Source organism: Brassica napus, chromosome C8, assembly GCF_020379485.1.
Source record: "Brassica napus cultivar Da-Ae chromosome C8, Da-Ae, whole genome shotgun sequence".
NCBI lineage: Eukaryota > Viridiplantae > Streptophyta > Magnoliopsida > Brassicales > Brassicaceae > Brassica > Brassica napus.
Window position 1 is genome coordinate 29,890,364 of NC_063451.1, and position 13,455 is coordinate 29,903,818.

The 13,455-nt window shown below is 37.3% G+C and overlaps 1 protein-coding gene across 1 annotated transcript; it reads left to right on the forward strand.

Moving 5' to 3' along the window:
* The first annotated feature begins 9,578 nt into the window (after positions 1 to 9,578).
* LOC125591965 lies at positions 9,579 to 10,115 on the forward strand. The gene has a single exon (XM_048766909.1). It carries the CDS (start codon positions 9,579 to 9,581, stop codon positions 10,113 to 10,115), a length of 537 nt encoding a protein of 178 aa, XP_048622866.1.
* Positions 10,116 to 13,455: the final 3,340 nt, after the last annotated feature.

A 13,455-nucleotide genomic window follows, 5' to 3' on the forward strand; every position in this document is an offset into this window, starting at 1 on the left:
AACCGGAGACGGGTGTAGACGGACCGGATAGTCTGGACGGATGTAAACCTCCTTGATGGTTAATGGCAATCCACATATCCATATCATGGATTTATAACAGAATTTGATTTTTCTAATTATTTATTTGTTTTACACTAAAAATGTTATGTTATAGCCTTCAAGTTTACATTGCGCTCGCGCAATACAACACAAGTCCCGGGAAACATTTGTAGGACGGTCACCGCCGATTTAATCTGAACTGTTGGATCATGAAATAAGTATTACAATAGCCGCTGAGAGAATCTGAGCCGTCTAACACGTGATTTGCTTTAGGTAGAACTTGACCATACACGTCGGTGACTTTCTTCCTTAATGATCTCACGACTCACGTCGCACCAACCATTCATTGTTGTTGTGAGTTTTTTCAAGAATAGGATTGGTCGGTATTCATGCATCGTTTGCATGTGCCTGCCATAAAAATAATACCAAGAAAGATTATATCGAGTGGTTGTTTTATTCATGGTGGACATTATAATAGAAAGAATGGAGTATATCACTAGGATATTGTCTATTGCGTAAATATCAATTTAAAACACAGGGACATATTTACAATCTTTAATTGAAAAAATGCAAATGATATGTTACCCATTCGAACGACTGAGCCTAGCTAGAAATCGAATAAACTAATTAATAATCCTACGTGTTATAAACCAAATGATAATCGACCATAGAGAAGCCCGTACTGCAGGCCCAATCCGGAACACGATAAAAACAACCAGAGACTATGTGTTTATCTAGTATATATTCCATGTATATCTGTAACATAGTATTTATCCTTATCCTTATCTTGTTAGGATAAACATGACTTTATGACGGTCTAATACCTTGTATATATATGGACCTTCTGGTCGACAGTAATAATAACAGAAGTATTTCTCCAACACTTCATTTACAACACGTTATCAGCACGACGTTGCTCTCATAAACCCTAACCCTAAAAACCAGAAATAAATCCGAGCAGTAAAAACCCTAATTCCCGACGAACTTCAAACAGCTCTATCCCTCAACTCCGGTGGATCCAGACGACGAGCCAGATACCAAATTAAAGCTCTTGACGAGACGAAGCCAACGCCGCTAACCCCGCATCAATCGGAGTTCGGACGCGCCCTCACGCTCAGCTACAATACAGGCGGAAAATTTATTACAGAAACCAAAATCTCTCTCAACCATATACCAGTCTCCTATTCCAACAAGCAACAACAAAAACAATAATTCCGAGCAATCCATCAGCTAACCAGGAAGATCTCTAACTGATAGACCGATCAACCCATCAAAAGTTTTCAGGTATCATCGAAAACTCATCTAAAACCCATAAAAGTATTAAATACCCCCATCCGCAGCGATGTAGCTATATTTAGCAACATGTCTCTGCAAATAAAATAAAACCAGAAACCATAAACTCTTTAAAATCTCGAACCTGAACTTGTTTTGAACCTGTTCTTAATCTGAAACTGATTTTAAAATTGTTTAAAACTTTTTCTGATGATAGTTTCACATTAGAACTGTTTAGGATTGAAAGTTAAACAATTTTTTTTAAATCTAACTGCTATATGTTTAAAGAAACCGACTGTTACTTGCTTAAACTTATCATTATTGTTCTGTTTAATGTTCTTATCTGATCTGAATCAACTAGAACTGTTAAGGACTGCATGTTACCTAATTTTTTTGAAAATCTGATCATGGTTTCATAAATTAATCCGAGGTTTTACCTTCTGTTCTTGTCTGAGAAATTTGTTTTCCTGATGATTGATAACGACTAGAACTTGATTAGGATTGAAAAAAATATTTTTTTTTAATATTTAAAATCAAAATATCAGAGATATATCTAAGAAAATATATTTATTTTTAAATCGAAAAGTATATAATAAATTGCTTGAATAAATCAAATCTTCCTGATTTATTTTTTTAAGTCACAATAATTTCTGATTTGATTATTTTTCGAAAAAAAAAATAATAATAATAATAAATATATGGTATATTTTTCGAAAACCCTAACCTGATTTCATGATTGAATTGGTTTGTTTGATTGCATATTGTTTGCATACTAATATTGCATACTGAACATGAAATCTCGACTGTTAGGGATATAGATCATTCATAGTTTTCAAGAAATCTGATCTGAACTGAAAAAAAAATCATTATACTAAATGATCTGATCCAATGGGATGAAGAAAATATGGAACATTTTCCTGATCATCTAAGATAGAATCCCTAAAGGCCTTGAAACCTTGTGTTTGAAATAAGAGGACCTTAAATCTGAAAAATACATTGATCCACACCTTAAACCGTATGGTTTTAAGAAAATGCATCATTTAGAATTTTTTTTCTTTTGGTCCGTGTGTGGCATTGATATGAAGCATGAAAAATTTCAAAAAGATTACTTGATTAAGACCTGTTTTGAATAATGATTTCAGATGTCGAGTCACTACAAGAAAACGTAGCAGTAACAACGGCGGTTTACGACGAAATTATTTCCTCGTAACTTTACATGGGCTTTACAACGCAATTACGACGAGACATTATTTCGTCGTAAACTCCATGGTAATTTACGACGAAAGGATTTCGTCGTAAAGTCAATGTAAGTTTACGACGAAAGTACGTGGAATGCGAAATAGTTGTAAACGTTACATCGACATTACAACGAATCATGTTACCGTTATATAAAGGTGAAAACGTGTATTCAATGTGCTTTAACTTACCTAAATTCGTTGTAAAGTCGTTGTAAATGTTCCATGTAAAATCCATGTAAAACTTTTCTTGTAAAATCATTGTTATATTTCTCTATATATATATGTCATTTCCCACAACTCTCTTCTTCACAACACACAACTCTCTTCCTCTCGAACCTGATGGCGTTTAGACTCTGTTCCTCATTCAGCCACCAATTACTATTTCGAAGATGACGATAAGGAACATGAGTCATTCGTCTGTCTGCCAATTCAGTGGAGCGACAAGGAGAAGTGGACGGAAGTGCAGTTGGTTTATACTTGAAAGGAACCTCCGACCATCGTCAAAGGTTCCTCTCAAGTACAAACCAGCTGCACTTCCGTCCACTTTCTCCTTGTCATTCCACTGAATTGGCAGACAGACGAACGACACAGGTTCCTTATCGTCGTCTTAGAAATAGTAACTAGTGGCTTAACAACGCAATTACGACGAAACCAACGAAACCAAATTTCGTCGTAAACGCCATGTAATATATATTACGACGCAAGTACGTCGAAAAGTAAACTTTACATCGACATTACAACGAATCATGTTACCGTTATATTTAGGTGAAAACGTGTATTCAATGTGCTTTAACTTACCTAATTTCGTCGTAAATTCGTTGTAAATAATATGTTAAAACCATGTAAAATCCATGTAAAATATTCCTTGTAAAATCGTTGTTATTTTTCAACTACCCAACTCGAAAATTTCTCTATATATATGTCATTTCCCACAACTCTCTTCCTCACAACACACAAACGGGAGAAAAAAAATCAGAAAAAAAAAGATTTGAAAAAAAAATCTAAGAAAAAATGGCCGGTGGCGGTAGTATTTACGAGTTACGGAGTTGGATGTATTTGCACAAAGATTCCGACGGGAGGGTGACAAACGCATTTCTGAGCGGGCTAGAGACATTCATGCACCAGGCGGGCTGTACACCGATCACACAGGAAAGCGGTAAGATGTTCTGCCCCTGTCGGAAATGCAAGAATTCAAAATTTGCACGTAGTGAAACTGTATGGAAGCATTTAGTAAACAGAGGATTTACACCACAGTACTACATTTGGTATCAACATGGAGAGGGTTATGGGGGAAATGAAGCTAGTAGTAGTAATAATAATTTTGAGGATGGTCATCATAGTGAAGAACCGAATCATTTGCATAATGAATATAATTATCATCAAGATCATGAGCAGATGGTAGATCATGATAGGGTTCAAGATATGATTAGTGATGCATTTTTAGAAACAACTACAACAATAGCTGATGGAACTGGAAATGTAGAAGAACCTAATTTGGATGCAAAAAGGTTTTATGAAATGCTAGATGCTGCAAATCAACCAATCTACACTGGTTGTAGAGAAGGTCTCTCTAAATTGTCTCTAGCAGCTAGGATGATGAATATTAAAACGGATCATAATTTACCTGAGAATTGCATGGATGCATGGGCGGAGTTGTTTAAAGAGTATTTGCCAGAAGACAACGTGTCTGCTGAATCTTATTATGAGATTCAGAAATTGGTTTATAGTCTTGGGTTGCCTTCGGAGATGATTGATGTTTGCATCGACAACTGCATGATCTACTGGAAAGAAGATGACAAGTTAGAAGAGTGTCGATTCTGCAAAAAACCACGATTCAAACCGCAAGGTCGTGGGAGGAATAGGGTACCGTACCAAAGGATGTGGTACCTACCAATTACAGACAGATTGAAAAGATTATATCCATCTGAGAGGACTGCTGCATCGATGAGGTGGCATGCGGAACATGTCCAGAGAGATGGTGAGGTTGCACATCCATCAGACGCAAGAGCGTGGAAACATTTCAACAAGGTACACGCAGATTTTGCTACAAATATTCGGAATGTCTATCTTGGGTTATGCACCGATGGATTTTCTCCATTTGGAATGTCTGGTAGACAATATTCTTTGTGGCCAGTCATTCTTACGCCGTACAATTTACCGCCGGATATGTGCATGAAACAAAAATTTCTATTTTTGACCATATTAATCCCTGGGCCGAAGCATCCAAAACGGTCTCTTGATGTTTTTCTTCAACCATTGATAGAAGAGCTAAAGCAATTGTGGTCAGAAGGGGTGTGGACGTACGATTGTTCCTTGAAAAACAATTTTACGATGCGAGCAGTTCTGCTGTGGACGATAAGTGATTTCCCTGCTTATGGGATGTTGTCTGGCTGGACAACACATGGAAGATTATCTTGTCCATATTGTCTTGGATCGACGGATGCTTTTCAACTGAAGAATGGTAGGAAGAGTTGTTGGTTTGACTGTCATCGTCGCTTTCTTCCACTTGCCCATCCGTACAGAAGAAATAAGACATTGTTTCGGCACAAAAAAATTGTCAGAGACGGTCCTCCTCCATATCTCACCGGCCAGCAGATCGAAGCAGACATTGATTATTACGGAGCTCAGGAAACAATTAAAGTTGGAGGAAATTGACATGTTCCTGGAAATATGCCTGATGGATATGGTGTGTCTCACAATTGGCATAAGAAGAGTATATTTTGGGAGCTACCCTATTGGAAGGATCTTCTCTTACGCCACAATCTGGATGTCATGCATATTGAGAAGAACTTTTTTGAGAACATCATGAATACATTACTTAACGTCCCTGGGAAGACAAAAGATAACAAAAAGTCAAGGATGGACTTACCTGATATTTGCTCAAGAAGTGAGTTACATATCAAGAGCAATGGAAACGTTCCTGTTCCCATCTTCCGGTTGTCATCAGAAGCCAAAACAACCTTGTTTGACTGGGTTGCATCAGAAGTTAAGTTTCCTGATGGTTATGTTTCAAATCTGTCAAAATGTGTTGAACGAGGTCAAAAGTTCTCCGGAATGAAGAGTCATGATTGTCATGTGTTTATGCAACGACTTCTTCCATTTGCTTTTGCCGAGCTCCTTCCAGCAAATGTCCATGAAGCACTTGCAGGTAATTATAAAACGTTAATATATATACATATGTTATGAAATGTTATTAATTTGATTACTTTTGCAATATACAGCCATCGACGCTTTTTTCAGAGATCTCAGCACACGTAGGTCCAGTTGCAAAGGTCACCACATCACCTATGTATTTCACACGAGGATTTACCTTTCACACATACGAGTATGGGAGACATCGGGCAACGAGTAACTACGGAATATGTGTGAAAGGTGAAACGGACTTTTACGGGATCTTGCAGGAGATTATTGAAGTGGAATTTTCGGGGTTATTGAAGCTAAAATGCGTCCTCTTCAAATGTGAATGGTTCGATCCTGTTGTGAACCGAGGGATTCGGTATAACAAATTTGGTGTTGTGGATGTCAATTTTGGGAGAAGATACAACAAATTTGAGCCTTTCATTTTAGCTTCACAAGCCGAGCAAGTAAGCTTCCTTCCTTATCCTCGGCTTCGAACTTCCGGGATAAACTGGTTAGCTGCTATCAAAATTACACCTCGTGGATGCATTGTCGCTGGAGAAGAACCGCCCTTGCAAGAAGAAGACGCTATCAATGAAGTTGAGGTACCAGAACAACCAACTGATGAAATCCTTTTGATCGACCCGCAAAACTTTCAATATGAAGATATTCCCGAAGATGCGACAGATGAAGCACGTGAAGACGAGTTCGAGAGAAGCGACGATGATGATTGTAATGATAGTGATGAGAACGAAAACGATTTAGAGTGATGTAATATTGATGAGAACGAAAACGATTTAGAGTGATGTAATATATGTCTCTGATGTTGTATTTCTCTATTGTAAAGTATGTTTAAAGAAATATTGTTTTTTTACCATCCTAATGTATGTGTAACAAATGTTGTTTTATATAATATGTATTTGTGTTAATTTTAAAAAAATTATTTGGAGTTTTAGGGTTTTAGAGTTTAAGTTGGAGAAAGAGCACAAAGTAGTAGAGAAGAAGAGATATGATGTTAGATGATATGTGACTTTGGGGTTTAGGGATTTCATTCTCGGTGTTTAGGGTTAAGCGTTGTAAAATCATCGTAAACCGATTTTTCGACGTAATTTCGTCGTAAATGGAAAAACGCGGGCCTGGTAACTTCGTCGTAAACGTGGGCCTTGTAAATTCGTCGTAAACCAATGTTTCGACGTAATTTCGTCGTAAATCGAAAAACACGGGCCTGGTAACTTCGTCGTAAATTAAAAAACACGGGCCTGGTAACTTCGTCGTAATGTTACGAGGAAGTTACGAGGAAACCGTTTTTATATATATGGGAGAAGTCTTTCAGACGAGCACTGCTCGTATCTTCCTCCCTAACTCCTCTCCCCCTCTAAGGTAACTTTCTCTCTCTATCTTTTTTTTTTTTTTTTTATAGTTTAGGTTGTTAGTTTAGGTGATTAGTTTAGGGAATTAGTTTAGGTGATTAGTTAACGGAATTAGTTTAGATGATTAGTTTAGAAAATTATTTTAAACAATTCGTTTAGGATATATATTAATTTAATTTTTTTAAATTTTCTAGATGGCTCCTAGACCGAGACCAGCAGCTCCTGCACCTACGTATGCGGATTTGTTTGGCGATGGATCTTCCTCTAGCGGTCCATCGTCTTCTTCCGGGACAGTTCCAGACTCTCACACATCTCGGAGAGTTCCTTCGACCCCTCCTCCTCTTCCATCTCAGATGCCTCCCCCACGAGCTCCACCTGTCGCCCCGGATCAGCCTGCCCCACCGGCTGCAGTTCATCCCGATTTGCGGGTGCCAGCTCATGCACCATTCGCAAGATACACCGTCGAGGATTTGCTTGCCCAGCCCGGACGAGAGGGTTTACACGTTCTGGACCCCGATAGACCCCCGGGTACTTATTGGTAAGTACATAAAATTATTAATTTTAAATTTAAAATCTTTGATCAATTTTTTTAACAAATTTGTTATATTTGCATGTTTAGGGCTAACAACCGTGTTAGCCGGAGCGTTTCAGAGACGATGAAGGGATATTATGACGGCCCTTATCCCAACTGGACCATGACTCCCGATCACGTCAAGACGACGTGGTTTAAATATTTTGCGGTAATTATATTTACATATTATTAATATTTATATTGTTAATTAAATAATTATTATTTTTTTTTCTAATCTTTTAAAATGTTTGTTTTTTCAGCAAAGGTGGAACTGGTCCGTAGGAATCACCGAGAGGGTGAAGAGCGAATTTATTGCAAAGGCGAAAACTCGTCTTTGCAACACCGTCTCCGATTGGAAGGACAAGTGGGAGATTTACGGCTATGAGGGGAAGCCGAGCGGGGTCACAAAGGAAGCATAGGATGGCCTCATCACCTATTGGAACGAACCCAGCTCCATCCGCAAAGCCAACTCCTGCTCCGCTTCCCGAAGAACGAGGGATAAAGATGGCCATTTGCCCATGGTTCATAGATCCGGCCAAAAACCCCATGCCGGAATTCGTCTCGAAGCTGTAAGTTTTATTTAAATTTATAATTTTCATTATTTTAAACTTGTATTTATTAATTATATTTATTTTATTTATTATTGTTGTTTATTAGTTGGAGAAGACGGGAGTTTTGCCATCTCTCTCGGACTTATTCAAGATGACTCACGCCTCACCAGATGGGGTTTTTGTGGATCCTGCATCCGAGAAACTCTTCAACGCTGTGGCGTCTCGGGTTGAAGAGCAAGAGACGCAACTTACCCAACAGTCTGCAGATGGATTACCCGTCAAGTTGTCAACCGTAGAGGTCGACCGGATCTTCGAGGAGGTAAAATTTAATAATTTTAATTTTTCTTCTTTATTTTATTATTAACTCTAAATACGGTTTTATATATATACATATAGGTGGCTCCTAGAAAGAAGGGAAGGACGGTTGGAATAGGTTCCGTTAACGAAGTTGCAAGGGCGACTTCGTCATACTATTCGAGACGGGACCAGGACAACGACCGGATGCAGGCTCGCATGGATACCCAGAAGCAGCGTTTGGACTCTCTCGAGGGTTTGCTGGATGTGATGGCGGTGGGAAATCCAACTTTGCAGAGAGCTTTGGCGGAGAGACGAGCAGCTCTCGGGATGAGCCAGCCGGATCCCGAAGCAGGAACGTCTACAGACCCGAACCCCTCAGCCAACTACTTCGATGACCATGATGTTGGCCTTTAGTTTCCTTTTTTAATTTCTTTTGTTTTGTATAAAAAATTTAAATTCTATTTAATTAATGAATTTATAGTTTTTTTAAAAAAATTATTTGGTTTCATATTTAATTTTATTTCAAATATTTTAAATTTTAAAATTATTGTTTTATAAAATTTATATAATTATTATAATTAATTAATATTTTAAATATGGAGATGTAAATTCGTTATAAAATTCCACGTTAAGTCCTCGTAACGTTTACGAGGAATTTACATGAAGTCGTTGTAAAGTCCTCGTAAAATTTACATCGACTTTACGTGGAAGCCTTACGTGGCTTTTACAACGAACTATTACGAGGTATTTACATCGTCATTTACGAGGGCATTACGACGAATAGTTTCCTTCCGCTTTACGAGGAATTGACTTCCTCGTAAACGTAACTAGGACTTTACGACGAAACCTCCGTTACGACGAGCGTTTAACAACGAAACGCGTATCGATGTTAATTCGTCGTAAAGCCCCTATTACGACGAATTTACAACGAATACCGCCCTCGTAAAAAATATGTTTTCTTGTAGTGAGTTTCATACCCTCAGATTACAAAGCCCTTGATCTCTCTGGAGATAATTATCTTGATTGGGCTATAAACACTTCAGCCGTCTTGAAGTCTAGAGGACTTGGGAAGTGCATCAAGTATGGCAATGACACCCTTGCGTGTGAAAGACACAGAGCCATAATGATTATGCGACACCATCTCTGTGAGGACCTAAGAGACGAGTTTGGATATGTTAATGATCCTCATAATCTTTGGTCATTTTTGAATTCTAGATTCTGTGAGCCATTGTTGCACGAATCCAAGAAAAAATGGGAAGCTCTAAGGTTCCACGATTATGAATCCGTGGACAATTATCACTCTGATCTTATGAGAATCACCTATAGTCTTAGACTATGTGGTGAATTGGTAACAAACGAGGATTTGTTAAACAAAACTCGTGACACATTCCATTCAGAGGAAGTTATGTTATCACATCAGGCCAAAGGTTTCACCACCTATTATGACATGTTCTCATATTTATTAGACATTGAGCAAAAGAAGCAGAAAAGGATGGATAACATCAGACGGTTTAATGACATCATGGAGATATATTATGAAGTACTAGACAGTGAGATGAAAATCCCTGAAGCTAATAAAACCACATTTGATAAGAAGAGATCTGAGGAGGATTCCGAGTGGACACTCATGGACCATGAGGTCGGATTATACATTGAATAATTTTCCGACATTCTGATTTTATGTTTTCATATCTGATTTGATTTATTTGTTATTCATTTATGTTATTGAAATAATAAAAACGATTTTGTTTTTATATATTATCTTGCTTGGTCTTGCTTGATGATTCTTGATTAAATAACAAATAAAACCTTAATAAAAGGATAATCAGTCCACTGATAGTTGATTTCATGCATGGTTTAACTTTACCTTGATTGTATAGGTTTAACTTTACCTTCCTGCAATCACATAAAATGAATTGTTGGGTGTAGACTAATGAGTCAGTTCACTGATAGATTGATTTCTCGCATAGATTTAACTTCATCTTGATTGTATGGGTTCAACTTTACCTTCCTACAATCACTTGAAATCAATTAATTGGTACTGACAATGGCAAAAGACACGAAATTATTCAGACCCATTGAGTTATAAAGAAAAAAAAAATTTCAATGTTTTCTACATTGAACCAGTGAGCAAAGAAAATATGATTCCTTTCAGATTTTTGAAAAATCGCCTAAAAGCATTATGAATGCCTATACCCATATTTTCTACTGATTTATTCTATGCTAAGGATCAGTATGAAAGAGGCATAAAGCCATGGTAACCAGTATGGTTCACCACGAAATAAACACTTATGGCATGACCAGATTAGCCATCTTGATCCAAAACATGATGAAAAATTAATTAAGGCACAAAAGTGATCCAGTAAAATCTCACAATGTATTATAAGTACACAAAAGGGAAAATCACTAAAATAATTAAGGCTCCACTGTCCTAAGCACTACGAAATTATGAGTATGTTCATGAGGGGGAGAGAGGACTAAAACCCACAGTCCATGATCATATCATAAATTCGGATTCCATGGTTTACAACCATAATATACACGGCTGGAAAGCTTTAAAGCTCTCACTAATGGTACATCACCCACGTCCAGCCTAAAGCTTAAGGACTAAATGTATATAAATATTGATTTACATCAGGCCATACATGTAAGCATAGACATTCCCACCTCTGAATGATTAAGGGTCATAAACCAGACATATACACAAACCATCTTAAGAAAATACAAATATTCCACCACATATATGTGTGCCATTTAAGATGGAACCTCAGATGAGGATTGGGAATATATATTAGATAAATAAGACTTCCTCCACGAAACTATAATGTATCTTGTGCCAAACATGGATGATTTAATCAAGTGGCCAAGAACACAGATTACAAAAGATAGTAATCTGATTATCCAACTTTGAAAGGAGAAAGTTATCAGGCTGATAAAGAGTAAAGAGGAAAAGAGAAATATAATGGTATCAACCATAGTTGTCTTGGCAAGATCCTCAGACCAAAGATAATGATCTAGACGTTCTAAAAGAATATGATGAAAAGATATAAAAGCTAGCAGAAATATATGCCAGACACACTGACCCGAAAAGAAAAAAATGACTATGTCATACCAGCTTAAGCACCACGAATTTGATCTCTAAGAGACACAATCAAGTTGCTACAATGTCTATTAGAGATAAACAAATAAGTTCCAAATAATAAGGAACCTCGGAAAGTAATGAAAGGTGCTCAGAATCGTACAAATCCGAGTTCATAAGAGAAACCAGTTCAGACAGAGAAATAAGGTTGCGCAACCACACATCTAAGGTACCAGACCATGTAGTTTGGGACGCCAAACTGCAAGGTATAAAGGTCTTGGATAATAAGATCTCAAAATCTAATTAGATCATGTCTGGAACAGTATGAAACTAAAGATAAAGAGTGTTAACACCAAAGATGTATTTACATACATAAGAGCTCATAAAAGATTGTAGTACTTGGGATTTGAAGGATATAACCTGAAGATCATGAACCCACATAGAGTACTCATAAAACCTATATAGGGACGTGGGGTGTTCAAAGAATTCAAAGTAATTATAAGACAGATGGACATAGTAACCATGTACATACAGAAAAGTCATCTAAGAAAGAAACCAGTGAATGGATCTTGTGAGATAAGAAATTTCGTGAGATTAAAGGACATGACCACATGGTATAGTGTATCCATGTTCCTTCTAAATAACGTTCAAGTATAGCTTGATTACACAAGGACCAAGAAACAATTTATAAAGAGATATGCTCATATATGGTGGATGCTACTACAGAAAATCAAGTTTAATTTTGTCTGGATATTTACTAAAGAAATAATGGTGTAGTAAGCAGCAAATGGATCACTGGATAAAGGTATCAACGTACCATAGAAATATAAGAAAGAAATTCTCATAGAACAAGCTTTGTTCCTAAGTTGTTTATGGATTGTAATATACAGCAGCTGTAAGTAATATGAAAGACTAAGTATTTACTTAGTACAGTCAGTCCATACAGAAAATATTATAATTCCTTGTGATCATAATAAAGACCAACTGAGAGAAAAAGGTTTAATGGTTCAAAGGTTCAATGATACAAGTTATCGATTGATTAAACAGACTATGTTTTACATATGGAAAGTCTGTAGAAAAATCATAGCCATGTGTGTGTGTGTCAGCACGCCTAAGTGAGAACCATAAACCAGGATAGTGACCAGAAGGATGTCTGGTCGTGGCTTAATGATTATAAGCATTGCTAAAGCAAGAAAAGATCGATAACCATGTACAAAGGACATGAGTGTATGACTGCGAATTCATTGTGTGATGAGTTTCATTGCAGCAAATAATTATTGATGGTATGACCTTAGACACTCATGATTATGAATGAATTTAGACAAGGTCTATAGCTCAACATGGATCGACAAAAGAAAATAAAGAATGATTGGTTACAATGGATAAAGCCATTGGCACATACGAAGAGATATAAGTCCGAATGAACGAAAGATATGAAGTAAAGTTGTTCGTATGTGTTCTGGGTCTATGACTCAATATATATTGAATGTCCACGTTTTGGGAAAGCCATATAACCAAAGAGAATCCGTGGGACATGAAAAAGGACCAGCAAGTAAAGTTTTATTGCAGATTATAAAGTCCATCCGAGCACCGTTTGAAGCACCATCAGTTCATCCAAGACTTACAAGCTCATTCAAGGAGAATCCAGCTGATCATCTTCACCAAGTCATAGGCAACTTCAACGTTCAAGAAGACTCGGATATCAGATGGGAATGTGTCTACTACAGTGATGCATTCATCTGGGGGAGTTCATGTGTTGTACTCTTTTTCCTGTCTTTGGTTTCCCATTTTGCCACATTGGTTTTGGGGTTTTTCAGGAGAGGTTTTAATGAGGCAACATTAAGCATGCAACGAACCTGTACCGGATGTGTCGATCAAGGGGGAGTGTTATAAATCAAATGATGATCGACCATGGACCAGC

Bases quoted from the DNA above. Each gene is read 5' to 3' on its own strand.
- LOC125591965 (XM_048766909.1), top strand. From the start codon at position 9,579: ATGATTATGCGACACCATCTCTGTGAGGACCTAAGAGACGAGTTTGGA.